The sequence below is a fragment of the Drosophila serrata genome, unplaced genomic scaffold, assembly GCF_035046125.1.
Source record: "Drosophila serrata isolate PLE 108 unplaced genomic scaffold, ASM3504612v1 contig_273, whole genome shotgun sequence".
In the NCBI taxonomy this organism is placed as follows: domain Eukaryota; kingdom Metazoa; phylum Arthropoda; class Insecta; order Diptera; family Drosophilidae; genus Drosophila; species Drosophila serrata.
The window spans coordinates 1,352,023-1,377,257 of NW_028257171.1; the positions used below are offsets into that span (position 1 = coordinate 1,352,023).

Here is a 25,235-nt window from a genome sequence, read left to right on the forward strand (position 1 = left end):
GGAAGCAGCTGCCATAGCTGGGCACTACGTAAGCCCAAAAAACCCGAAAACCCCTCGGAGATACATCTATGTACAAAACCCCGACCCAACTGAAGCCATTAAAAGCACCCCAAAAAGGTAGGACGAGATGACAGGTTGGGGATTCGGTTTCCGTTTCGGTTTCGGGTTCAGGTTCGGTTCGGGTGCCGAACTCGGGTCCCTGGGTCTTCGGGCGTATATATATATATATATATATATATATATATATATATTTATATGTATATATCGCCGATGGCTGACGGTCGAGACGCTGCGACCGACAAATGACACCACAATCTCCCCATCGTCCTTATCCTGCTCAGCTCTGTTCTGTTGTGTCCTTCTGACGTTTCCACGTTCCGACGTATCCTGCCTCCCGGCTCCCGGCTCCTGGCTCCTGGTATTTTTGTTGCTGTCTCTGCCGCAGCGTGTTTGTTTTCCACGTCTTACGGCAGCGCCAGCTTCGACAGCGACAGCGACTGCGACGCCACTCCTGAAGAGCAATGCTGGCCGATGGGATATATTTCGCTAAATTAAACAAAAAATTCTTTTATTAACTTTAACTTTTTAACTAAATACTCAAAGAACTTTCTGGTTACTAAGCCATTCTAAGGGATTTAAAGAATTGTTCTTATTTGTAAAAGGATATCTATAAAGGAAATGGAAGATTTTTTATATTTATTTATACTCTAAAGTTTCAAAAACAGTGAAGAAGTAATTTTCAACCCAAGAAATCATATATATTCTTGATCAGCATTAAATGCTGAATCGATCTATCAATATCTGGTAAAAAAAAAACTTAAAAATTTAATAAGGGATTACATCGTTAAAGTTTTCAAAAATGGACAAATTTTTGAATTTCTTAAAACTTTAAATTGAGTATGCAGTTTTATTATGATAATAAAAACTAGAATAGAATAGAATAGAATAGAATAATTAATGCTTTTTTGGCTTAGTTATGATATTTTTAAACTTTGATTTCTAGAAAAAATTTACATATAAAAGTATTGATAAATATTGATTCAAAGAATGTGATGCTTATGATTGATTCCCCCTTCGAATTTGTAAATCATTTGCAAACTTCAAGGGTACACAAATTTCAGTTTAATATTTCATTATTATTTGTCAGAAATCGAATTGCTATTTATTAACAAACTTACAAATACTCTATATATTATCCTTTAATTGAACATATTATAAACCCTGTCTCTCTTGAGCGGACAGCTTAGCGGACAAGGGATATTAAATCCATTAAACAAGTTTGCTAATCACTAAGTAACTATGTTATTTTTAGAGCATCTAAAGCATCTCTGGTAGCAAGGTGCTTTGGCTTTCAGCCATCTTTGTTGACGTCTGAGCTTCTTCAGCTACTGCTGCTGCTGCGCTGTTTCTGTCGCTGTCGCTGCTTCTGCCTCTGCCTCTGCCTCTGCCTCAGTCGCAGTCAGTGCCTTAGGTTTTTTTTTGGTTTGGTTTGGCATGGCATGGCATGGCATGGCTTGGCCCGGCTTGTTTGGGATTAAATATTTCCTATAGATGGGAAAAACGAGTCGGTCGGGGTCGTTCGTCGAGTCGATGTAGCCGTAGCCATAGCTATGGCTGTTGGCGATGATGATGTCGCTAGTTTCGTACACTCCAACTCGGTTCACGTTCACTCTGTGCTGAACATTCGTGGGCAGCGGTTCTCGCAGCGCGTTCAGCGGTTACATTTTCCCCAATTTTTCTTCCATTTTCCGCGCACAAAAATAATATATATAACTTGGAAAAGTTCTAGACTTTCGAGCGGATATTATATAGACAGCAGCCGATAGGTTTTTCGGTTGCTCCGGATGTGAGTACCACTGTGCGTATGGGCAATTTCTGTGTGATGATAATGATGTACGAGGAGTGTGTGGGATGTACCAGTGTGTGATGTAAACAAATAATCGGGGTCTTGAGATTCTGTCGCCGTCGCTGTCGACGCAGTGCCCTCCCTTCTGGTTGTGTTTGTAATTAAAAAAAAAGCCGCATTTGCATGCCGCCAAAGGAACCGGTGTGTGTGTGTGTGTTGTGTTGTGTGTGTTTTGAAAAATCCCCGCTTTTGTTTTTGTTTGAATTTCTTAGACATCGCGGCGTCTGCTGCTGCGTCGACGCTGACTTCGACAGCGGTTTTGTTTTGGTTTTTTGCATTTTGTTTGTTTGATTTTTCGGCGTTTATTTATTTATATTTTTCGTTTATTTCCCAGTGTGTATTTGGGGGTGGGGGGTGTGATAAGGGGGCATTGCCACGCTGATTTGGCGCCAATTGAAATGCGGGGGAAGTCCTTGAAGCGGCCAAGGACACTTTTATGAAGGGGGAGGCGTGAGTGCTAAGTGGGTGTTGAATCCCGGAATTGGGTAATTCGATTCAAATGGGGCATGTCTAATAGGTAAAGCTGCTTATGGATGATTTATTAGTTCAGTTTTTCGTTATAAATGTACTAAATCTGATGAGTGAAGTTATTTATTAAGGGATTAAAGATATATTCTTATGAAAAGAATAATTATTTTATCAATTAAAGACTGTTATTTAAAATTATTTAATTTTTATGAGAGGTTTTGAGTATGAAGCTAGCCTTAGCATTCTTTTTCTTATAAATAAATGATTAACAAGAACTTATGAATAGGGTTCTTCTATTAAAATAACTATAATATCTTTTTCTAATCAATTATTGTTTAATATATAAGCATATTATTTCATTTTAATCATTTAACCTGTTAACTTTATTTGTTTATTTATCTAAAGCTATTAATTATTTCTAAACTAAAATTTAACTTTATGTTTATGTAAATTGTTCTATTTCCTTTATGAATATATAATTAATAAGAATTAATGGGTAAATTTTATTATTGAATGAAAGTTATTACTGTTTTATAAATTACAAAATATGCTTTGATTTAATTAGTGACGATTATTATAGCAAGTTTATCCTTTAATTTATGTTTATTTATGTTTGTGGCTAAGCTGATTTACATTACCCCAATTATAAATGTAATTACAGAGGGCACTCGATGCAAAGAACTTATGAAAACAATGTCCCTGTTATAATTAAAATCAATATTATTATAAAATTACTTTTACTAGAGCATATATATTCAATATACTTGATTTTGGTAATATTTTCTATACTATTCATGCATAATTTCGACATCAATCTCACTCACTTCACTTCCAAACTAGTATAAACCATTCCCTATCTATATCTCACTTTAATGACCTCATGGACCATACCCACCAGATACAAACATAATGAAATCCATACAATATAACATGTAGTATATGTAGCCTATGTATCGCAGCAGCATAGTCTGTTTCTTTATTCCCATGAGTGGTATATCTTCCCCTCAAATCTGAAATAATTCACAGATACACACACAGTTCATTCGAATTGAAGGCATGAGGCCATGCCAAGCTATATAACATCCATTTATGCGCTGCTAAAAACCAGCCCAAAAAAGGTCCAACCAAACCACCTTGAGATACAAGAGATAAATAAGTAAAGTAAACTCATGCCATAGCCCGAGCCCAAGACGAAAAACCAATCGCAAAATTACCTGACATCGTGAGCATCGTCGAGTGAAACCCAAAACTACCAGCTTAATCCCCGAGCGGTGGGAATCTGAAGGGGAATATGCTATAGTATTGCCATATATAAATATAACATATATAGAGAGAGAGACACAGGGGCAGGGCGAGAGGTAGGATGGTTTGTGTTAGGTAGAACGTAGAAACGAACCAAAAAACGAGCCAAAAACACCGAACCGAACTGAAAACTTCCTAGGCAAACACAATGGCTTGCAGAGATACTGCGATACAGAGATACAAAAGATATGTTGGCCAACAAAAGGAAGCCCGAACTGAAAGTTGAGGCTGGGTTCGGTAATGGCAAATGGGATTGGGATTGGGACCAAGACCAGGGACCAGGAACCAGGGACCAGGGCCCAGGACCGAAACCGGGGCATCATCTTGATTGCTCCGATGATAATGACGCTGCACGAAAATTCACGAAGAACCCAGGAGCTAAGGCAGCTTAGGCGGCAGGCAGAAGCAGCAACCATTAGGGTGATTCTGTGGGAGGGGAATCTCCAGCTGAGGAGGAGCCGGAGCTGGAGCTGTAGCTGGAGGTGCTGAAGGCGAGGGCGGCAAATACCCCCGGGGGCCAGGAGATGGCGAGGGACAACTCTCGAGGCGATTAAGATAAAGTGCCAATCGATATAAGGGAAAGAAACGTAAGAACTGGCGAACTGAGCGAGCTGAGATGTTGAGATACTCGTACTTGGAGCTACATCCGCATCCACGTCCAACGTCCGTATCCGATGCTGTGCATATATATATACACTAAACGATAAGTTAATAGTGGAGTTTGGCTCGGATCCATTAAGAAATCAGGATACGTTTGGCTAACAACATTTTTATTGAGGTTCTTATATTATCCTGTGAGTAATAGATTAAATAGGGCGTGTAAATATTCACATATTCAATTAAGAGAATTGCAAATTCGAAAAGTTTTGAAAGGTTCATACTTGCTTGATATATGAAAACCTATATTCTTTCGTTTATTACAATTATTTCATTTATTTTAAGCCTCTTGGTCTTTATTAATTTATATAATACTCTATACAAAAATCTTTAAAATCAAGATAAACAAAATGTCTTATTAAATGTCTCATTAAAAGATTATAAATCTCTAAGGATATGAATTTTCTTCGGAAATTTTGAAAATCAAAAATAATTAAGAAACATGGAAAGAAAGATAAACACCATGTTATCTGAGATCCCTTTATTATTAAAGAAAATGTTCTACAAATTTCAAAGTGTTTTCGAAACCCTTCACTAGTATTTTGACCGATGCTGTAACTATATATCCAAACTCAGTCTCAGAGCCATAGCCGTAGCCATAGCTTGGGCCATAGAGAGCGACATAAAAGGAAATATAAAACCATTTATAAAGCGAGTCAGTCAGGGGAGATTTGAATTGGAATTGATGGTGTAGTGCACTCGACAGCGGCATGGTGTGTGTGTGTGTAGTATCTGTGTGTGCACACACACACACTCAGCCAGAGGAAGACGAAGCCGAAGCATAGACGAAGCGCAGTCGCGTTGTGTGTCAAGGTGCGAGTATCTTGAAGATGGAAAGTGGAAGGGTTTGGGTTCCTTGGGCTTGGGTTTTGCTCTTAGGTTTGAGGTTCGGTTTCGGTTTTTTGGGATTGCGATTGGGATTGGGTTTTCGGGCTGAGAAACTTTCAACGCTGGCTGCGCTGCTTCTGCTCCTGCCAAGAAGTTTCCGGCACAAAAACTTTGCTCCAGAGTGAAGAGAACAGCTGCGTAAGGAAACCAGTAAGAGATTGAGACAGTGAACAACCCCTAAGCTGGCTGGCTGAGGCAGCAGCACAAGTCCGGATATAGAACCCAATTCCGTAAATCCGTGTCAACGATAAGAAACGAGGGGAATCACCACACGTAGCTGTACGTAAAGTATTGTATATTCTGTTAAATATTCAAGAAATCTAGAACAAACTCAAGCAAGATAAATTGCTTATAGAGTCTGGAAACTTTAAAAACCTTACTATATAAGTACCATTGGTGAAACGGACATGCTGTTCGCATTAAGTCATCTCGATCTCGATCTCAGCCTCGATCTCTCCGGGGAGCTGTGCTAATCCAAAGACCGGCTCTCTGACTCAGTCAGGTGGCTCTGGGTTCCGTGACTCAGCAGCCGAGACTTACTATAAACATCTTCGGGAGGCGTTGCGAAAAGGGGGGCGCGTCCCAATCATTCGTTCGCTTTACTGTTTACAATCTCCAATGGTGTGTATCCGCCAGATACAAGATACCATATACCAGATACAAAGTGGGTGTCTCTGTATGGGTACTTCCCGATATGGAGCTCTAGGGGTATGGCTCCGGTTCTGGTTTTTGGGGCTGTATACATTTCCGAAGGCGTACATATAACTATCATTTATAAGTTGTGCAGAGATGTGTGTCTCCAACTATAGCCATAATTGTATCTGTATCTGTAGCTGTATTTCAATCTGTATCTTCTGCCATCATAGTCCCCTTGACTCTCTGAAGTGATGGATTGAACAGATGCTATGGAAGACCTCGAGGTCGTGTCTATATGGTATACTCTGATAGACTTTTCTATATATATATATAATTATGGTTTTTGGTTTGCCACAATCTGATGAGTCATGTGAGCTGATTGAGTTCAAGTCCCCAGCGGATAGAGCACTAGCTTGTCGAACGAAATCATCATAAATTTGTTATAGCTGTCCTTCTGAATTGCTCAAAAAGCTGATTCATTGCAGTAAATACCGCAGTTTCTGAGAAATCAGAGCTGGTTGGGGTTTTTAGAGATGTTTAAAAACAGAATATAGGGAAATATAATATACTAAATAACAAAACTGATTTTTATTATTTGAAATAAAATTACACACAAAATGTTTGCGCCTAAAATTCAAATGCAAATTAATTTGAGCACATACCGTTAATGCAGGGCTGCCAGACCTCCCAATTGGTACACGATATTCGCAGCGGAGAAACTAAATATTTTTAAACTTCCTTTCCTTAATTATTATCTTAATAACACATTTCTCTTTCATCTCTTTCAGATCCCGTTGGTGTTTTTTATTTTCATCCCATTCCGTGGCTTGGCGAAGCGTCAGCGACGCCCAGCTCTTCAAGATTTAAGATTCGGGGCCAACAGCAATTCCATCCGCAGCCCGAGATGCCTACCATCCGGCGCTGCTGCATCATCGGCTGCCTGTCCAATTCGCGTCAGCATCCGAGCATGCAGTTCTTTGCATTTCCGCGTCCCGAGAATCCCTTCCATAAGCTGTGGAAGGAGGCATGCCACGCCTCGCTGCGCCGAATTGTGCCCTTCAAAAAGCCCGTGGTGTGTGCGCTGCACTTCGATCCCAGTGTCCTGGGCGGACGAAGGCTTCAGTCCAATGCCTTGCCCACACTGCGACTGGAGGTGCCCTCGAATCTGGAGGCCGTGGAGCAGCAGGCGATGGTGGAGGAGATCGAGAGGAGCAGGAAGTGTGCCTATATCAATGCCGTCGTCTACGAGTGGCTGGTGAGGGCCAATATCAATCCTCAGCTAAGGGGGAGCATAACCCATGGCATGATCAAGGATAAGGCGGAGAATGCCCGCCAGGTGATCGGTAGCACCTCGTTCATTGCGGACAATCGCTGGCTGAACCGCTTCCGGGAGACGCATCTACAGGGCTTTGCCCAGAAGCTGGCCAGCAATCAGCTAAAGTCCTTGGGCTCTTCTCTGTGGATTCCCGACATTGTGCAGGACCTGGCTCATCTCTTTCCGCCCGCCAGCGCAGAACGAGTGGCCAAGCTGGAGGAGATGCCCGAGCAGTACATGAGCTACATGCAGCAGTACGGGGAATACGAGGAGGATGATGACAGTATGGATGTCAAGGAGCAGAGCTACCAGGAACAGCAGCAGCAACAACAGCAGCAGCAACACTTTGCTCTCCAACAGCAGCACATGCAACAGCAGCAGCAGCAGATGGGTCATCCATGGCCACCGTTTCCAGGACATCCAGGCCATCCGCCTCATCCAGGATTTGCCAGCTTCAATGACTTCTACTTCGAGCGTCACCAGCAGCAGATGCAGCAGCAACTCCAACAGCAGCAGCAGCAGCAACAGCAAATGCAGCAGCAGCCACAGTTCCCACCTTCCATGCCGCCGCAAAGGGAACCCTTTCAGCCCCAACTGCCGCCCAATGTAGCACCTCAGAGAGCCAGTCCCTTTCAGCCCGTGCAGTTGGCCAAGCGGCCCAAAATGGAGTCCCCCGACGACAATGAGGTGCAGGAAATCAACTCAGCGGTGACCTCACCACCACTTGCCCCCACAGAATCAGCCAAGGACAGTCGGAGTTCAAGTCCCAAGGAGCAGAATAACAACAGTAGCGGAGGAAGGGATAGTGCCAGCAGCAAGGAGAATGCTCCTAAAGGCGGCGGACCCAGTGGGAAGTCCACGCCAGCGCTCTCCATCAAAGGAAAGGATTCACCAGCACCAGCCAAAGCCGTCTCTGCTCCCACCTCGCCCAAGAAGATCTCCAACGGTAGTAGCAGCACCTCCGAAAGCCAAACCAATGGTCACACATCGCCCGAACCCGAACAGAAGAAGAAGGTGGATATGCTGCACGAGCTGGATAGCTACACGCAGGCACTGGAGTACCTCAAGCCTCTGGAGGATTTTGTCCTCTTCAAGGAGAACTTCCGGGCGATTGGGCTGCTCTCCCAGCTGGAACTGGTGCTCCGGAAGGGCGACAAGGCCACTCTGGTCGAGGGTTAGATAGACTTCCCTTCACAAGACGACGAGCACAAAACACAAATGTGATGAACTGTGTACATATGTATCAAAAAAATAGTATTATTAATTTTTCCTAAAAAATATCCTCTCACAGAAGCTGAAAATAATTAAATAATTTATTAAATATAATAAGAACCATTAAAATGGAATTTAATATTGATGGAAATGTATTTAAAGTGGTTCAGGGCATGGGAAACATTTATTTTTGTATTAAATGAAAAACAAAAGTAGATTTTTGGCTTCCCAATGGTTTATTATTTGTTCCTAAATATTTCACTTTAGTTTTTACAGTGAGAAATTTAAAAAGGTGTTATCGAAATTGACGGTTATTGAAAGTGCAGTCTGGCAACGCTGTCTTGAAATTAGAGTGACCGCACATAATTAATCGGTAAGCTAGATTACCCAAAATCTCAGTTGGTCACTCTAAGCCAATGTTTACGTTTTACAGAGAAAAATTAGCAAATTGTTGCTAAAAACCTAATTATTAATAACAAAACTGGCCTAAAACCGCACAAATGTCGCTGCTCAATCAATACGAGCAGCAGTATGCCACGCTAATAGCGGAAATAACCGCCCATATTGGACGTTTGCAGCAGCAGAACAACAACAGTAAGTACTCAGCCGATTTTCCTGCCAGCGGTGATTAATTTTCACCTGTATTTTCCGTAGGTGAACGTAATGACTTGTGCAGCAAGATCGATGCCAGCTTACCGGAGGCTCAAGAGCTGCTGGAGCAGATGGGACTGGAGGTTCGCGAACTAAATCCGGCACAGCGCAGCAGCTTCAATGGTAAACTGCAAGTGGCCCAGGCGGAGTTGAAGCGCCTGCAGACGGAGTACAAACAGACCAAGGACAAACAGCGCGCCCAAGCACACAACACATTCACCACCTTGGATCTGGGTGATAGCTACGATGATGTGACCATCAGCACCGATCAGAGGCAACGATTGCTGGACAACTCTGAGCAGATCGAACGCACGGGCAACAGGCTAACCGAAGGCTATCGCGTAGCCCTGGAAACGGAACAGATGGGCGCCCAGGTGTTGAGTGACCTGCACCACCAGCGGGAGACGCTCCAGGGAGCCAGAGCTCGCCTAAGGGAAACCAATGCGGAGATAAGCCGAGCTTCGCGCACCTTGAACAACATGATGTTGAGGGCCATGCGTGAAAAGGTCGTCCTATATGGCGTTGGTATCTGCTTCGTGGTAGCCGTTGGGGTCAGTATCTACCTGACCTTTGCCTCTGGATCCTCGGTCACCTCGTAGTCATCCACATAGCTAAGAAATAACCAATGATAGTTCGATTGTAGGCCAAGTTTAGCCATTCCAGTTTGTCGTATGTTGATTATTTATTGTTTTAGCATATATTTTACCTTTATGTGTTACATAGTCTGTGGAAGAAAGCTTCAAACTTACGCACTAAGCTAAATACGCTCTAGGGTGGCTGCATTCTTTTAACCAGAAATTGTAGGAACAAAGAGTAATACCTGGATGTCTCAATTGTATACAAAAAACCATAAACTTTGTATTATATTTTGCCCTAAGAAAATTTCCATAAAAATATACCATTTCTCAAAAGGATAATTATATAATCGTAGAAATTTCCGCCAAATACGTTTCCTCAGTTCCCCAAAATGCGATCCACCCTAAGTTACGTGTACAAAGTTTATGTAGTTAATGTTTGGCATGACTTGGCGCCTGGATTATAATAATAGTAACCTTATCCTAATCTATGACTCGTGTTCGCATCCGGGACGTGTTTCGCATTAAATTCGAAATTAAATATTCATATTCATAGCCAAAAACTGTTAATAAATAAATCATAAATACAGTAAAATGCATTTCTGCAAGGGGACATCATTGAGTGTGGCTTCCTAGCCGAACTCAATGTTCCCCAACTGCTAGCAACCGCAGGAGGATGAGTCCTCTTCGTTCATCACCGCATCGCTGGCTGTGTCAACCTGGAAACTCTTCTGCTCCAGGGCCTGCAGTTCCATCTTAGAGCGATTAGCGTGTACGAGCTGCCTCGAGATATCCCGGAACATCTCCTCAACGCCGGCACCGCTGCGACAAGAGGTCTTGTAAGTGGCACTGATCAGCGAGTGACACTGCTCGCAGAAGGCCTCTACCTCCTCGTCACTAACCTCCGGCTCCCTGCCTTCCAGATCACTCTTGTTGCCGCATATGAAGATCTTGGCATTCTCCGCATAAGTCACAATATCCAGTAGATGCTGTGAGAGCGAGTGAAACGAGGCGGCGTTGTCCAGGGCAAACACAAGAATGGCTCCTTCGGCGAATTTGTAATACGACGAGGTCACCGAGGCCACGCGTTCCATGCCGCCAGTGTCCCAGAGTTGGAGCTGTTGTGGAGGAGAAGCAATATGAGTATACAAGATTGGGAAGGTGGAGGGATAGAATGACTCTCTTAACCAAGGTGTTATGGATCCAACGCAATGCCTGAGATGCGACAGTTAGTCTTACCTTGATCTGCTTCTCTGCTATATTATATTCCCGATCGATATGATCCAATCCCAAAGTGGATTTCCTGTCCGTGTCCGTGACGAATGTGTTGGTGGCGAACCGCCGGAACAGGGAGCTCTTGCCCACACCATAGTCGCCGCACAGGATCACCTTCTGCTTGGGTATGCGCATCGTGGCCATGGCTTCGATTTACCTTTGATTTTAGGCAAAAATTAATCCAATTACTTTGCACCTGCAGACAACAAAGCGCCAACAGCTGTTCCTTCTGAAAAAAACAAAACCTGTGAAGTGCTGCCAGTCTAGCGCACCAAAGTGTTATCGATAGTCAGCTCGATAACTACTATCAAATTTGAATAATGAAAGCTTTTATCTGATAAAGAGTTTGTTTTCTTTTTAATATAGCAAAGGTTGGTAAAAAGAAAAATTGTTAAGAATCATGGGAATTTTAATTAAATCCGTACTCGATATCTGCAGAAATGAAAAGGGTTTCTTATCAAGCTTATTAAGTGGAATGTCTGACTTTTACCGTGTTTGCAAGCTAATGAGAAAACCTTATCAGGGAATCCATTTGGAATTTTAAAGAGAGAATTACAGAATATTAATATATATAAGCGAGAGCATACAAAAGGTGATTATTTGGTGTTATTTGTTTCACTTGCTCCCAGCGGCTGCAGTAGTCAATGAAACCTGAGTGCATGAGGATTAACGGAAACCTAGATTGACTTGTATAATATTTACAGGATTTAAACAGTCTAATATTTATTTGTGTATTATACATAGTGTTACCTTCGAGTAAAACTGCGTATGTGAAGCTCCAATCTAAGTTATTAGTTAAATATGTCGCTTTTGCTAGCCACTCTCTTGGCCTGCTCTGTCATCTTGACTAAAGGTAAGTGCCATACATCTAAAGTTATCTCGCTTTGGAAGCCTTAATTACAACTTCATTTTTAATAAGAAAATTATCTACTCCAGGCAAAGCTGGCTACGGACCTGGGGAACAGGATTGGGGCTACGTGGACGTTCGGCCCGGCGCCCACATATTCTACTGGCTTTATTACACCACCGTCAATGTTTCGAGTTACACGGATAGACCTCTGGTCATTTGGCTCCAAGGAGGTCCTGGGGCTTCTTCAACAGGAGACGGTAACTTTGCTGAGCTCGGGCCCCTCGATCTGAAAGGCAATAGGCGGAACTGGTCCTGGGTTAAGGATATGAACGTCATGTTTATTGACAGTCCCGTGGGCAGTGGTTTTAGCTATGTGGATAACACAACCCTCTACACTACCACCAATAAGGAAATAGCTTTGGACTTGGTGGAGATGATGAAGGGTTTCTACAAACTCCATCCTGAGTTCGAGACTGTGCCGCTGCACATCTTCTCCCAAAGCTACGGCGCAAAGGCTGCTGCAGAATTTGGCTTGGAGTTATACTATGCCACAGACCGGGGAGAACTTAGGAGCAATATTACATCCGTGGAGCTTGGAAGTCCCTGGATTTCTCCGATCGACTCCATTCTAGCCTGGGGACCACTACTTCAAGGGCTGGGCTTTGTGGACCAAGAAGGATACAACGAGATTATGGCATCTGCGAACTTGACAGCTCAGTTCATCGAGGAGGAGCGTTGGGTATTAGCCTTCAGCCAGTGGAGCCACACAGAGGACATCGTGTTTAGAGCTTCACATGGCGTCGACTTTTACAACGTGCTGTCGAAGACGAGCGCTGATTTTATAGATGATGAGGAAACACCAGAAGGTGAACAAATTTAATGGAAGGTGGAATGATTTAATGATTTAATACTTTTTCAGATAAATTGCTTAATGTCTTGATGCGGGGTCCTGTTTTCCACGCACTGGGCATTCCAAAAAATGTGATCTGGGGGTGGCAAAAAGATGCTACCTTCGTCAAACTAGAGCCCGAATTCATGAAGCCTGTTATTCATATAGGTAAGGCATATGATTATCTTATAAAAGAGAATAACCTAACTGGTCCACAGTGAACGAACTGTTGGAGAAGACTCCAGTGAAGGTGAGTGTAGCCACCGGCAATCTGGATCTGATCTGCTCCACTTCCGGCAACGTTAAGTGGATAACAAAGCTCAATTGGAGCGGGAGGAGCGAGTACTTAAAGGCGGCTAGAACCCCCATCAGTGTAGATGGTATCTTGGAAGGCTACCAGAAATCTGGCGGAAACTTCACCCTCTTTTGGATCAACCGGAGTGGCCACAACATTCCGGCAGATAATCCTGCTGCCATGAGCCACGTCCTCCGGGAATTGACTTCTTTCGGGTAGAATTCTGTAATATAATCTTTATTATAATATTATATATAATCATATTCATGATGTATAATCTGAAAGCCATTTAAAAATTGGGTCAGGGGATCGAATCTTAAATCGGTCATTACTATGTCAAAAATTTATTAATTTCAATTCGGAAAGCTTTCCTATGTTAGTTTTTATAAGGTTTAAAAATCCTTTTATGTATCTTTAAAATAACTGAATATTGAATGATTTTTTCTATTATATACCCCTAAATGAACTCAATATGCCGCTTATCTACAAAAACCGGGTTAACAAATTAAAACTAATTATAGAACACGTGGGAGTTAGGGACTGCAAACAAGTGTTTTTCTATAAATACAGCTGTGTAGGGCTTGGTTCTGATCAGACTTCAGGTTACATTTGACCATGTCGCTATTTCTGGTCACTCTCTTGGCTTGCTCTGCGATTTTGTGTCATGGTAAGTGCCAAGGCAACCATAGAACTTATCTTCTAGAAATAAAATTCTTAATTCAAGGAAAAACTGGCTACGGACCCGGCGAACAGGATTGGGGCTACGTGGACGTGCGACCCGGAGCTCATATGTTCTATTGGCTTTATTACACCACCGCCAATGTTTCGAGCTACACGGAAAGACCATTGGCTGTTTGGCTCCAAGGAGGTCCTGGCAGCTCCGCCACAGGATATGGCAACTTTGCTGAACTCGGTCCCCTCGATCTGGGGGGCAATGAGCGCAACTGGACCTGGGTTAAGAACATGAACGTCATGTTTATTGACAGCCCCGTGGGCAGTGGCTTTAGCTATGTGGATAACACAACCCTCTACACTACCACCAATAAGGAAATAGCTTTGGACTTGGTGGAGATGATGAAGGGTTTCTACAAACTCCATCCTGAGTTCGAGACTGTGCCGCTGCACATCTTCTCCCAAAGCTACGGCGCAAAGGCTGCTGCAGAATTTGGATTGGAGCTCTACTACGCCACTGACCGTGGGGAACTCAGGTCCAATATTACATCCGTGGAGCTTGGAAGTCCCTGGGTCTCTCCGATCGACTCCATTCTAGCCTGGGGACCACTACTTCTAGGGCTGGGCTTTGTGGACCAAGTAGAATACGACAAGATTATGGCATCTGCGAGCTTGACGGCTCAGTTTGTCAAGCAGGAGCGTTGGGGATTAGCCTTCAGCCAGGGCAGCCACACAGAGGACATCGTGCTTGAGGCTTCACATGGCGTCGACCTTTACAACATGCTGAAGAAGACGAGCGGGGAATTCATAGATGGTGAGAAATCACTAGAAGGTGAGCAAAGTTAATGGAAGGTCGTATGATTTATGTGATTACCAAGTTTTTTCCAGATAAATTGTTTGATGTCTTGATGCGGGGTCCTGTTTTCCGTGCACTGGGCATTCCAGAAAATGTTGTCTGGGGACGAGAAAAGGAAGTTACCTTCGACTACCTAGAGCACGAGTTCTTGAAGCCTGTTGTTCATATAGGTAAGGCATATGATTATCTTATTCAAGAGAATTAACTAACCGATCCACAGTGAACGAACTGCTGGACAAGACACCAGTGAAGGTGAGTGTAGCCACAGGAAATCTGGACCTTATGTGTCCGACTTCCGGCAACGTTAACTGGATATCGAAGCTTAACTGGAGCGGGAAGGGCGAGTACTTCAAGGCGGTTCGAACCCCGATCAGTGTTAATGGTATCTTGGAAGGCTACCAGAAATCGGGTGGAAACTTCACCCTATTCTGGATCAACCGGAGTGGCCTCAACATTCCGGCGGATAATCCAGCTGCCATGAGCCACGTTCTCCGGGAGTTGACTTCTTTCGAGTAGATTTTTTTATATACCGCAACCATTATCTGTATCTTGAGACTAAATGTATATAAGAATAATTAAATTGCTTCCCTTCCTAATTCCATTAAGAACCAGTTCGATAGGTCTTGCTATCAACTTGGTAAATAATGAACAGGCACCAACCACTGATTGTGATTTTTGCCTTTAAATAAAGCCACTAGCCAGTCCATAGTCTGCAGTTGAAGATGTCGCTTTTGCTGGTAACATTCCTAGCGAGCCTTGCCGCCTTGGCCCACGGTAACTATCATAAATCAAGTGCTATCTCTCTGAGGGGAAGACAGGTTACGTGGTAAAGAAGAGGCAATATATTAAATAAATATAATTTGAAATCCCAGGCAAGCCCGGCTACGGACCCGGGGAACAGGACTGGGGCTATGTGGATGTGCGTCCAGGCGCTCACATGTTCTACTGGCTTTACTACACCACCGCCAATGTCTCGGACTACACGGATAGGCCTCTGGCCATTTGGCTTCAAGGAGGTCCTGGGGCTTCGTCCACTGGATACGGAAACTTTGAGGAGTTGGGACCCGTCGATCTATATGGCGATTGGCGAAACTGGACCTGGGTGAAGGATATGAATGTCCTGTTTATCGATAATCCCGTGGGCAGTGGCTATAGTTATGTGGATAACACTGCTTTTTACACGGCCACCAATAAGGAAATTGCTCTTGATTTAGTGGAGCTGATGAAGGGCTTCTATAAGCTGCATCCAGAGTTCGAGGCGGTTCCCCTGCACATCTTTTGCGAGAGTTATGGCGGTAAGATGGCACCGGAGTTTGCTTTGGAACTATACTACGCCAAGGAGCGGGGCGAGGTGAAGAGCAACCTCACCTCGGTGGCTCTGGGAGATCCCTGGACATCGCCCATCGATTCTGTCTTGGCCTGGGGACCTCTTCTCAAGGAGCTGGGAATTGTGGATCATGAGGGCTATAGGGCTATTCAGGAGGCTGCCAACTTGACGGCACAGCTGGTCGAGCAGGAACGATGGATCCAGGCCACCTATCAGTGGGGCAACACCCAATGGGAGGTGATGAAGGCCTCCAAGGGCGTGGACTTTTACAATGTACTGAAGGAGACTGAAGGCGGCCGTTACCAGAGGAGACTGGCTTTAAGTCCAGAAGGTATATCCCAAGAAAGGTCTTGTAACATTTAAACTGATAATTATTTATAATTTTAGAACGTCTCTACCGAACCATGGTTAAATTCGACATCGACGAGGATCGCACTCAGTTGTTGGAGGATCTGATGAGAGGTCCTGTGGCCGAGACCCTTGGTATTCCCTCGAACGTGAAGTGGGGTTCTCAAAGTGGAACCACCTTTGACATCCACAGAACCGACTTCATGAAGCCCGTGATTCACATTGGTAAGGAATCTCTTTTTACTTTCCTCTGAATATATATAATTAAGAAAGCTTTTTGTAGTAAATGAATTGCTGGAAAAGACCCCACTGAAGGTGGGCGTATTCTCTGGTGGCCTGGATCTTATCTGCGCCACTCCTGGCACTGTCAATTGGATTGCCCAGCTGGACTGGAGTCGCAGGGATGAGTACCTGGCTGCTCCGCGTAATGCCATTACTGTGGACCGCATCCTGGAGGGTTATCAGAAGACTGGAGGCAACTTTACCATGTTCTGGATCAATCGAAGCGGTCACATGGCTCCGGCTGATAATCCAGCTGCCATGAGCCATGTCCTGCGCGAATTTACCAATTTTGGGTAGACTTTTGCTACCATAAATAAAAATCAGTATAAAAATCAAATATATAATTCGTTGCTTTTAAGATTGAACAAAATCATCTCGAAGATTTTTAAACTAGGTTTGGGTATGTCAATTTTATTTCAATATAAGTGATTTATAAAGGAGCCATTCTTATACATCTAATAAATATTGGAAAAGTCTCACATTAAACTCCAAAAAAAGAAGAAAAGTTCCTTCAATCACTTTGATACGAAATATCAAAGATGACACTGAATTATTAATCCTAAAAGTTTGATATTTAGGTATATATATTTTTATCATTTAAGCAAGATTGAAAGAGATTTCCTATACGTTATCTGGTATCTAAGAGATATGTCACCTGGGATAAACTGCAACCTTGGATCAATAAAAACAACGGGAAAAGCTTCGGGAAAACCCCTCTCTCAAGATAGTGAAGTGCAATCTCTGTGACTTAATGGCTCTATCTAAAAATATATGACAGAGAGATTGGCCAAAAACGGACAAGTGTCAAAAGCTTCTTGACCAAAGCCACCGCGTCATTGTCCATTGAAGGGCCATAAATACTCTGCAAACATACACGCACACTCCCAACCACCTGGAGATTACGAATTCTAGGTGTGTCAGTTGCTGAGCTACCTTACCTACGATGTCTGCGACCGAACAGCGATCAGATGGCAGTGGAACTGCCAAGTGTTCGGTTGGGTCTTCTAGATTTTGGAGCTACTGGAACTGGTGCAACATGACTGGACGGGTTATCACTGCTACTGTGGTGGCTCTGCTGGCGATCACCGCCAGCTTGGGCTCTGTCAACGGTGAGTTTGCCCGTTTTATATTCCAATCAGGGGGTGTTAATCAGCGAGAAAGTGTTCCAAGCCAAAGCGGATTTAATGGCTTGTGGAGCAGGTCAGAAAACGGCAGAAGTGGTCTTAAAATCTGTATTGTATTTAGGCCGTTATCAACTTTTATGAAATTTAATTTAATATCTTCAATATCAAAATCAATTAACCTTATCAAAAGCCACTAAGTGGCCTGCTTGATTTCATTTAATACACTTAACGGCTAGATTACACTCAAGTGTTCCAGGGAAACCAAAGCTTATCTGCAAACTTGGTTTATGCGGTAGCAATATACAATGTAGAAAGCTATAATTGGTAAATAAGATGGTGGAAATGTTGCTTACGGAAATTCTTATATAAAAATTAATTAAAATAATCTTTCTATTTACTCTAAAGCTCGCAAGGGTTATGGCTCTGGTGAGCAGGATTGGGGCTTTGTGGATGTGAGAACTGGTGCCCATATGTTCTACTGGCTCTACTATACCACCGCCAATGTCAGCAGCTACACGGAGCGTCCTCTGGCCATTTGGCTACAAGGTGGACCAGGTGCCTCCTCCACAGGTTATGGCAACTTCGAGGAGCTGGGACCTCTCAAGCTGGATGGAAGCTATCGTGACTGGACTTGGGTCAAGGACATGAATGTCATGTTCATCGATAATCCCGTGGGCAGTGGCTTTAGCTATGTGGATGGCTCCTCCTATTACACCACCAACAACAAGCAGATTGCTCTGGATTTGGTGGAGCTGATGAAGGGTTTCTACACGAATCATCCGGAATTTAAGACCGTGCCGCTGCACATCTTCTGCGAGAGCTACGGCGGAAAGATGGCTCCCGAGTTTGCCCTGGAGCTGTACTATGCCATCCAGCGAGGAGAGATCGAGAGTAATTTTGTTTCCGTGGCACTGGGAGATCCCTGGACCTCACCCATCGACTCGGTGCTCTCCTGGGCACCGTTCCTTCTGCAGTTGGGAATCGTGGATCAGGATGGCCACGACAGGATCGAGGCTTCGGCTCTGAAGACCAAGGACTATGTGGATCGCGAAAAGTGGACACAGGCTACTCTCCAATGGAGCTCCACACAATCGGTGGTGCTGCGGGAATCCAAGGGTGTGGATTTCTATAATGTGGAGACACCAACGCTGGGCGATACCTACAAGCTGGTGGCCAGGGCAGCCATGACCCCCGAGCGTAGGATCATGAATCCTAAAACTAAACTTGATGATGTTAATTGAGTTATTTTCGACAGAGATCATGTACCGTACTCTGGTGAAGTTCGACGTGGACGAGAATAGGGATCAGCTGCTGGAGGATCTGATGTTGGGACCCGTCACCGAGGCTTTGGGAATCAATACCGGAGTAAAGTGGGGCGGACAGAGCGGCACCACCTTTTCCAAGCTTATGGGAGATTTTATGAAGCCGGCTGTGGATATTGGTGAGTAAAAAAGGGGATCTTTGATTAGATATTACGAACTTTATCTGGTTTCAGATTTCAGATAGTGTTATTTTCTGATATTTTATTTAAATACTCTGTTATTTATAATGTTCTTTAGTGGGCGAGCTGCTGAACAACACCACCGTCAAGGTCGGCGTTTTCTCCGGTGGCCTGGACCTGATCTGTGCCACTCCCGGAGCCGTTAACTGGATTGCCGACATGGAATGGAACGACAAGGCTTCATATCTTGCCGCTTCCCGTGTGGGAATCACCGTGGATCGCGTCCTGGAGGGATACGAGAAGACCGCCGGAAACTTTAGCATGTTCTGGGTGAATCGAGCTGGACACATGGTGCCTGCCGATAATCCGGCGGCCATGTCCCACATCCTGCGTCAGTTCACCAACTTTGGTTAAATGGAAATTCATTTTTTTTTTTGTTTATAAAAAAATAAAGCTAACTTGGGAAAGCCAATGTTTATATACCCTTGAAGTTGCATATTAAAATATGCTTAAAATATTTATTTGATAAATTTTCAACAAATCAAAGCTAAAAAATTTCATAACTACTCCAAAAAAGCTTCCAATTCGGAAAGCGGTCCTTTTCTAGCTTTGATTAAATTAAAAAATCTGCATTCTCAGTTTAAAATTATAAACATATACAAATTTTGCCCAAACTGTGCTAGTTTTTATAACGTTAACAAATATGTATACTGACATGGCTAAATTCACTTAGCTGTTGATACTAAACAATAATATATGTATTATAGATGGATTCCAGGATTTTTTAAATAAAAATAAACTATAGTAGTTACACAAATACAACAAAAGAAAAAAGTAACATCCAACAATAAGTTGTATATAAACTTATATTTCCTGAAATGTTTTTTAAAAAAATGATTTTATGTTAAATAAATAAAATATTCGCAATTTTTTCGACAAATCCAAGTTTAAAAATCTTAAAACTCACCCAAAAATTCGATACTTTCAATTTGGAAACCAGTTTTGTGATAGTTTTTATTAGGTTAACAAACCTGCATACGCAATTTAAAGTTTTAAAATGTACTTCTCAAGAGTATTTAATAGTCGTTTGTCTCGTATCTTAAAATTATATTTGTTTAATTTACTTGTTTTTTTCAGTTTGGGCGCAAATTGATAACAGCCAGTTCATGCGGAGAGCTTTTGTGTCAATTAATAGCGGTTTGTTTGTGCATCAGTTCTTGGCCAACTTACTTAGATATGTATGTACATATGTATGTATCTACATACAATGTAAATATCTGTGAGATGCAGGTACTTTTCTCAATTTCGTTGAATTATAAATTACAAATGAAAGCCATTTTGCGAAAATGTTGTGCTGGCGGCGATCGCATGGCGGGGCTGCCACAAAAGTAACAGTAAAGTTGTCGCATGCGCAGTGGCACCTTCAGAGCGGCACTCACACATACAGTCACACACACACGCAGCGGCAAAATTGCCACCCTCTCTCCGGGTAGCTGCCTCAGCACCGCTCTCGTTCTAGCTGCCCACGCTGCGCATGCTACTCGCGGGAGAGAGAGAGAGCGCGAGGGAGACACATAGAGCGCGATGAGGAGATAAACAGCTATTTTCGTTTTGCCTTCGACTCGTCCACATCGTTTTCGTCCCACAGAATTGTAAACCGTCGTTGGAAAATCGCAATCAGCAAGAGCAAGGGAAATACAACAGAAACAGAACGGAATTAAATCGAAGCACACGGCAAAACGCAACGAAAATCCAAAGAAAAGCTGGCAATGACGAAATAATTTGAATTTGCAGTCAACGCGCATAATCGTAGCAATCGCACTCATACGCACGCACACAAACACACAGACGGGCGGCGCGGCGAGAGTGTGTGCGTGTGCCAGCGGGTGAGGAACTGGCCGAGGGGGTGAGTGGGCGCAGCAGCAGCAGCAGCAACAACACGAAAACAAACACAAATTGTGCCGTGTAAATTGCGCTCGGGCCGAGAAGCACGAGCACGAGAAGCACAAACAATGCGGATACGCGAGAAACGCAAGTTGCAAAGGGAGCAGCGGGACAGGAAGGAGCCGAGGGAGCCGAGGGACTCCTCGAAGGCGGCGGCTAAGCGGGAGAAGGTAAGTGGCCACAGTTGAACGCCCCTAAAAAGGAATTTCCCTGACCATCCAACTTTTGTCCCCAGTCCAGCGAAGTGGAGGTTCTCACACCAGCTACTGCGCCTGCGCCTGCTTCTGCACCTGCTCCACCACCGACAGCGGCGACGGCGACGACTACAACACCACCCACTTCGGGGACCCCACCCGCACCCAGTTTGCCGGCGGCCGAGAAGGTGGCCTTCGACAACCGCATCAAGCGTAAGAATGTGCTGGCCCTGAACGAAAAGGTGGCTGCTCTGCGGGAGTACGATCGGCTGCCGGTGTACAAGCACGTGGGGCGGCTGTTCAACTGCAGTCCGGATCAGATCAAGAGGATCGTGCAGCAGCGCCAAGAGATACTCAATGCCTGGGAGCAGCGTACGCGACGCAGCCAGGATGCCAGGACGATGGAAACGAAGACCGTGCGTGTGTCAATGCTGGGGAAGGCCGTGTATGACTGGATCCGCCGAATGATGTACTACAAGGATTTTAGCATCTCCGACGGCCTCATCCAGAAGATGGCTCTGCAGTTCAAGAGCTCGATGGGCCTGGCTCACTTCTTTCCGCACCAGGAGTGGTGCGACAAGTTCAGGCGCACCTACAGCATCCACCACAGCGACACGAAGCAGCTGAAGATTGGCTACACTCAGGGATATTCGGTGCAGATCAAGGACATCGTCAAGGACGTCATGTCGGAGTGCATGCCTGAAGGCGGTCCGAATCACGAAGGGGAGGAAGACGAGGAGCCAAGCTTGGGCAGCCCCCTGAGCAGCAGTAATCATCGAAGCGACGACGAGGACGACGATGTTGATGTGGACGGGGGCGATATTAGCGGAAGAGAGGATGACCTGGACGAGGAACAGGATATCAAGCCTTCGTTGACTGAGCTGAATCTTTCCCGGGCTATCCAGCCGCTGCCTCCGCTGGTCAGACTGCCCCTGCAGACCAACACACCGCCTGGTACCTCTCAAAAAGTGCTCCTGGCCACGCCCATTGTACCACCACAGGCAGCAGGCTCTGGCCAGCCCATGACCATGACTATTATACCCCTGGCCACGCTGGCCCAGAGTATCACACAGATTCCTTCGGCGCAGCCAAAGCAGCAGCCGGAGAAAGACAAGGGCCCAGTTGTGCCGCCGCCGAAATTGGAGATCAAGCAGGAGAAGGACATCAAAACGGAGCCGTGTGATCCAGAGGAGTTTCATCCAGAAATTCAGCAGCAGCAGGAGGAGGTGGAGCGATCCAGACCTGCAGCAGAGACTCAGACTTCAAAAGACAAAGTGTTCGAAACACTGCCAATGGTGCACATCAAACAAGAACCGGAGGCAGAGCCGGAAGGAGACATGGACCCCGAAGCCGATGATCCCGAGGAAGATGCAAACAATGGCCGCTCGAGTGTCACGTCGCTGGCTGAGGTACTGGCCGCCAATGTGGAGGACGAGATGGAGTACATCGAGCAGATGCGGCAACGCAAGATGAGTTCGCCTCCGCCAATCGGGAAGCCGTCAAACCATCGACAGGGAACCAAACGCCGCCATGAATCCGCTCACGATGACAACAACAACGGGGAGTCTGGCGGAGGACGCGGCAATGTCATCAGCTGTGCCGATGCCCGCAAGTACCTGAAGCTCCTGGAGGAGTTTGCACTTTACAAGGAGAACTACCGGCTGATTGGGCTAATCACACGGGCTGACGAGGTGATGCGGGAAATGGACGACGGAGCAGAATAGGATGCCTCGCAAGAGGAACAGCTACAGCCAAAGAGCACGCATTGGCTATTTAAGAACTGTCGCATCTTGAAGATGCCGGTCGGTCGGATGCAATCAATCATTAGATCTAAGGCCACCCTAATTTGTACTCAAACCAAAAATAAACCCAATGAAATCAATTGCTAGCGCCAGTAATCTTGTCGTGAAATCCAAGTGCCACTGGATAGATATTATATGGAACTTACACTATAATATTATTAAAAGGCTTAATTACTTTTCTAGTAATTCTAGAAAAAAAAGTACCATTTTAAAACAATAGGTTATTTAATTATTTGACCTGTATCGTGCCTTCGTACGCTCCTTCCTCTCTCTCGCGCACACACACACGTCGTATGGGTGAGAGCCAGAGAGAGCACAAATACAACGGTAGAAAGAGCTCAATCATTTCGATTCAATTTTCATTTCCGCAAGAAATTTTCCTCTGCTGCGTGAGTATTTTTGGAAACGGTTGCAAGATTTGTGAAAATGTTAAGGAAATGTGTTATTAATAGTGAGCGTTTTGCGGCTTTCAATCGGCAATCTTGATTGCGGCAAATTTAGGAAATGCGCATGTCTGCATGTTGTTGTTCTCTGCACACACACACACACTAATGCAGGAGAGTTAATTTCTTTGTTTATAAATGGCACAATAGCAATATAATATAAATAACAAGAAAATTTATAAAATGAAGCATTTTATTTAACGCTACACAATTAATACGAGTAAGATAATGCGCATTTTCAGACATTCATTCATTTGATTGATTGACTTGGATGGCTGTGTGTGTGAGAGAGTGCGAGCAAAACAAAAAGCAAAACAGAACCAAATCACACACACACATCGACGAGCCAACTAATCAATCATCAATCGACACACTCGCACACACACACTGCCAATGCTCGCTTCATCTCCATCAACGATTCATTTCGATATTGGCGCTTGAAGAGGGAGCACAAAACCGCTGGTTGGCAGAGGTGGAGGACAGCAACAACAACAAAAACAGCTGGATTTCATCAAGCATTTCGGCCCTACCCATTCGGTATAAATGTGTTGAAGCAAGTGGGCAGTACCGGCTCAGCTGTAAACAAAAACAGCCGCTTGGAGCGCCAAATTAATATTCAAACAACAAAAATCTTTCTAATTTAATTAATGAATTTCTCCACAGATGACATCTGGTCTGCCGGATCGCTTCAGTGCAGGAAAGCGCCAGTTCTGGCGTGAGTTCCTCGCGCTCTATCAGGGCATGCCGGAGCTGTGGGATGCCCACCATATCAACTATCGTAATAAGGAGCTCCGGAATCGAGCCTACGAGCTCCTGGAGACGAAGCTCCGAGAGATTCAGCCAAATGCCACGCGCACCGAGGTGGGAAGACGCATCAACATCTTTCGGACCAATTACAGGCGCGAGCAGTTGCGAATCCTCAAGCAGAAGGAGCTCGGTCTGCATTCGGATCTGTGCAAGCCAACGTTGTGGTTCTACGACTATATGGGTTTTCTGTTGACCCAGGATACGTTTCAGCACAGGACGAGGAAGGGACGGACGACGAAAGCAAGTGGGAAGCAGAGATTTAGCTTCCGGTGTTCCAAAGAAGTAAGTTTTTCAAATAATCAACTCTCCATTCCTCTCATATGACTTCATTAAGGTAACTGCAGATCCGCCGGACAGCGTGTGCGATTGGCAGATGAAGGATAGCACAGTCTCCAATTACCTGCCTGAGCCAGCTACCCCGCAATCGGAGGAAGCCTCCTTACTTAGCCCGAAGGTGGAGATAATCGAAGCGGACGAGGGCAACCCCACGCATGGAATGGAAGTTACGGATGATCTCAAGGAGGAAGCAAATATGTCAGATATTCCGGGGAGTACAGAACCCACCTGTTCCACGCACCATGGAGATGCCGTCAACGGTGGAGTGAGCATTCGAAATCAAAGCCTTAGCGAATCCTCTGAAGTGCTGGCCAAATCCTGGGCCATTCAGTATGAAGAAATGTCTCCCACGCAGCGTATCCTGGCGCGGAAGGCCATTGCGGATATACTCTTCGAGGGTTGCATGGGAAATCTGCGAATAAATCGCGGCGAGCCAAGGAATACTGTGGGCAATTATCTGTAATTTTTGGAAAAACTAATACTATTGTTTATTCCCTAAAATATTATATCGCCAAAAGAAATCAAGCTGATTTTCCATTAATATTTTAAGAAGAGTTAGTATAAGCCTATAATCGAAATAATCTTTATTTTTAAAATACAACTCAGGCCATTATTATTATTAAAAGCAAAGTCAAATAAAATGTTAAAGAAGGAATGAATATTAAGTCCGAATAAATATCTTGAATCTTACAAATGAAAAATAACTATACAAGCCATACAATTTTAAATTTATTATTGCA

The 25,235-nt window shown here is 44.4% G+C and overlaps 9 protein-coding genes across 11 annotated transcripts; 8 read left to right on the top strand and 1 right to left on the bottom strand.

The window, feature by feature from the left end:
* The first annotated feature begins 1,472 nt into the window (after positions 1–1,472).
* On the top strand, positions 1,473–8,529 carry LOC110183697 (uncharacterized). 2 transcript variants are annotated; one of them, XM_086834710.1, is made up of 2 exons: positions 1,473–1,846; positions 6,646–8,529. In XM_086834710.1, exon 2 carries the CDS (start codon positions 6,762–6,764, stop codon positions 8,349–8,351), a length of 1,590 nt encoding a protein of 529 aa, XP_086690836.1. In that variant the 5' UTR covers positions 1,473–1,846; positions 6,646–6,761; the 3' UTR covers positions 8,352–8,529. The 2 variants fall into 2 exon arrangements, with proteins under 2 accessions (XP_086690836.1, XP_086690837.1); XM_086834711.1 differs by having other exon boundaries at positions 1,587–1,858.
* Positions 8,530–8,733: 204 nt separating this feature from the next.
* Positions 8,734–10,205, top strand: Vti1a (Vesicle transport through interaction with t-SNAREs 1a). Its single transcript, XM_020951964.2, has 2 exons — positions 8,734–8,978; positions 9,039–10,205. The coding sequence occupies exons 1-2, from the start codon at positions 8,885–8,887 to the stop codon at positions 9,632–9,634; spliced, it is 690 nt and encodes a 229-aa protein (XP_020807623.1). The 5' UTR covers positions 8,734–8,884; the 3' UTR covers positions 9,635–10,205.
* Positions 9,668–11,187, bottom strand: RabX6 (RAS oncogene family member RabX6). Its single transcript, XM_020951965.2, has 2 exons — positions 10,850–11,187; positions 9,668–10,728 (listed from the first exon to the last, which is right to left on the bottom strand). Exons 1-2 carry the CDS (start codon positions 11,027–11,029, stop codon positions 10,270–10,272), a joined length of 639 nt encoding a protein of 212 aa, XP_020807624.2. The 5' UTR covers positions 11,030–11,187; the 3' UTR covers positions 9,668–10,269.
* A 290-nt stretch (positions 11,188–11,477) lies between these two features.
* Positions 11,478–13,430, top strand: LOC110183678 (retinoid-inducible serine carboxypeptidase-like). Its single transcript, XM_086834715.1, has 5 exons — positions 11,478–11,574; positions 11,630–11,738; positions 11,822–12,601; positions 12,655–12,792; positions 12,843–13,430. The coding sequence occupies exons 2-5, from the start codon at positions 11,687–11,689 to the stop codon at positions 13,136–13,138; spliced, it is 1,266 nt and encodes a 421-aa protein (XP_086690841.1). The 5' UTR covers positions 11,478–11,574; positions 11,630–11,686; the 3' UTR covers positions 13,139–13,430.
* LOC110183677 (retinoid-inducible serine carboxypeptidase-like) lies at positions 13,422–15,168 on the top strand. Its single transcript, XM_086834716.1, has 4 exons — positions 13,422–13,586; positions 13,644–14,423; positions 14,480–14,617; positions 14,668–15,168. The coding sequence occupies exons 1-4, from the start codon at positions 13,535–13,537 to the stop codon at positions 14,961–14,963; spliced, it is 1,266 nt and encodes a 421-aa protein (XP_086690842.1). The 5' UTR covers positions 13,422–13,534; the 3' UTR covers positions 14,964–15,168.
* Positions 15,120–16,741, top strand: LOC110183676 (retinoid-inducible serine carboxypeptidase-like). Its single transcript, XM_020952014.2, has 4 exons — positions 15,120–15,221; positions 15,320–16,105; positions 16,162–16,347; positions 16,406–16,741. Exons 1-4 carry the CDS (start codon positions 15,170–15,172, stop codon positions 16,699–16,701), a joined length of 1,320 nt encoding a protein of 439 aa, XP_020807673.2. The 5' UTR covers positions 15,120–15,169; the 3' UTR covers positions 16,702–16,741.
* A 468-nt stretch (positions 16,742–17,209) lies between these two features.
* On the top strand, positions 17,210–19,449 carry LOC110183646 (retinoid-inducible serine carboxypeptidase). The gene is made up of 4 exons (XM_020951968.2): positions 17,210–17,513; positions 17,934–18,725; positions 18,784–18,969; positions 19,088–19,449. The coding sequence occupies exons 1-4, from the start codon at positions 17,348–17,350 to the stop codon at positions 19,381–19,383; spliced, it is 1,440 nt and encodes a 479-aa protein (XP_020807627.2). The 5' UTR covers positions 17,210–17,347; the 3' UTR covers positions 19,384–19,449.
* A 1,077-nt stretch (positions 19,450–20,526) lies between these two features.
* ebd1 (earthbound 1) lies at positions 20,527–22,989 on the top strand. The gene is made up of 2 exons (XM_020951956.2): positions 20,527–21,083; positions 21,149–22,989. The coding sequence occupies exons 1-2, from the start codon at positions 20,982–20,984 to the stop codon at positions 22,829–22,831; spliced, it is 1,785 nt and encodes a 594-aa protein (XP_020807615.2). The 5' UTR covers positions 20,527–20,981; the 3' UTR covers positions 22,832–22,989.
* Positions 22,990–23,179: 190 nt separating this feature from the next.
* Positions 23,180–25,196, top strand: LOC110183675 (uncharacterized). 2 transcript variants are annotated; one of them, XM_086834717.1, is made up of 4 exons: positions 23,246–23,298; positions 23,595–23,889; positions 24,016–24,441; positions 24,494–25,196. In XM_086834717.1, exons 3-4 carry the CDS (start codon positions 24,016–24,018, stop codon positions 24,956–24,958), a joined length of 891 nt encoding a protein of 296 aa, XP_086690843.1. In that variant the 5' UTR covers positions 23,246–23,298; positions 23,595–23,889; the 3' UTR covers positions 24,959–25,196. The 2 variants fall into 2 exon arrangements, with proteins under 2 accessions (XP_020807670.2, XP_086690843.1); XM_020952011.2 differs by lacking the exon at positions 23,595–23,889 and having other exon boundaries at positions 23,180–23,298.
* Positions 25,197–25,235: the final 39 nt, after the last annotated feature.

Excerpts from the sequence above, each read along its gene's own strand:
- LOC110183678 (XM_086834715.1), top strand. The coding sequence starts at position 11,687 with ATGTCGCTTTTGCTAGCCACTCTCTTGGCCTGCTCTGTCATCTTGACT. Across the intron at positions 11,739-11,821 it reads CTCTGTCATCTTGACTAAAG|GCAAAGCTGGCTACGGACCT; the intron begins GTAAGTGCCATA and ends TATCTACTCCAG. Across the intron at positions 12,793-12,842 it reads GAAGCCTGTTATTCATATAG|TGAACGAACTGTTGGAGAAG; the intron begins GTAAGGCATATG and ends ACTGGTCCACAG.
- Vti1a (XM_020951964.2), top strand. The coding sequence starts at position 8,885 with ATGTCGCTGCTCAATCAATACGAGCAGCAGTATGCCACGCTAATAGCG. Across the intron at positions 8,979-9,038 it reads GCAGCAGCAGAACAACAACA|GTGAACGTAATGACTTGTGC; the intron begins GTAAGTACTCAG and ends TATTTTCCGTAG.
- ebd1 (XM_020951956.2), top strand. The coding sequence starts at position 20,982 with ATGCGGATACGCGAGAAACGCAAGTTGCAAAGGGAGCAGCGGGACAGG. Across the intron at positions 21,084-21,148 it reads CGGCGGCTAAGCGGGAGAAG|TCCAGCGAAGTGGAGGTTCT; the intron begins GTAAGTGGCCAC and ends TTTTGTCCCCAG.
- LOC110183675 (XM_020952011.2), top strand. The coding sequence starts at position 23,203 with ATGGGTGAGAGCCAGAGAGAGCACAAATACAACGGTAGAAAGAGCTCA. Across the intron at positions 23,299-24,015 it reads AAGAAATTTTCCTCTGCTGC|ATGACATCTGGTCTGCCGGA; the intron begins GTGAGTATTTTT and ends ATTTCTCCACAG. Across the intron at positions 24,442-24,493 it reads GCTTCCGGTGTTCCAAAGAA|GTAACTGCAGATCCGCCGGA; the intron begins GTAAGTTTTTCA and ends GACTTCATTAAG.
- RabX6 (XM_020951965.2), bottom strand. The coding sequence starts at position 11,029 with ATGGCCACGATGCGCATACCCAAGCAGAAGGTGATCCTGTGCGGCGAC. Across the intron at positions 10,729-10,849 it reads TAGCAGAGAAGCAGATCAAG|CTCCAACTCTGGGACACTGG; the intron begins GTAAGACTAACT and ends CCTCCACAACAG.
- LOC110183697 (XM_086834710.1), top strand. The coding sequence starts at position 6,762 with ATGCCTACCATCCGGCGCTGCTGCATCATCGGCTGCCTGTCCAATTCG.
- LOC110183677 (XM_086834716.1), top strand. The coding sequence starts at position 13,535 with ATGTCGCTATTTCTGGTCACTCTCTTGGCTTGCTCTGCGATTTTGTGT. Across the intron at positions 13,587-13,643 it reads CTCTGCGATTTTGTGTCATG|GAAAAACTGGCTACGGACCC; the intron begins GTAAGTGCCAAG and ends TCTTAATTCAAG. Across the intron at positions 14,424-14,479 it reads TGGTGAGAAATCACTAGAAG|ATAAATTGTTTGATGTCTTG; the intron begins GTGAGCAAAGTT and ends AGTTTTTTCCAG.
- LOC110183676 (XM_020952014.2), top strand. The coding sequence starts at position 15,170 with ATGTCGCTTTTGCTGGTAACATTCCTAGCGAGCCTTGCCGCCTTGGCC. Across the intron at positions 16,106-16,161 it reads ACTGGCTTTAAGTCCAGAAG|AACGTCTCTACCGAACCATG; the intron begins GTATATCCCAAG and ends TTATAATTTTAG. Across the intron at positions 16,348-16,405 it reads GAAGCCCGTGATTCACATTG|TAAATGAATTGCTGGAAAAG; the intron begins GTAAGGAATCTC and ends AGCTTTTTGTAG.
- LOC110183646 (XM_020951968.2), top strand. The coding sequence starts at position 17,348 with ATGTCTGCGACCGAACAGCGATCAGATGGCAGTGGAACTGCCAAGTGT. Across the intron at positions 18,726-18,783 it reads GGCAGCCATGACCCCCGAGC|AGATCATGTACCGTACTCTG; the intron begins GTAGGATCATGA and ends TATTTTCGACAG. Across the intron at positions 18,970-19,087 it reads GAAGCCGGCTGTGGATATTG|TGGGCGAGCTGCTGAACAAC; the intron begins GTGAGTAAAAAA and ends AATGTTCTTTAG.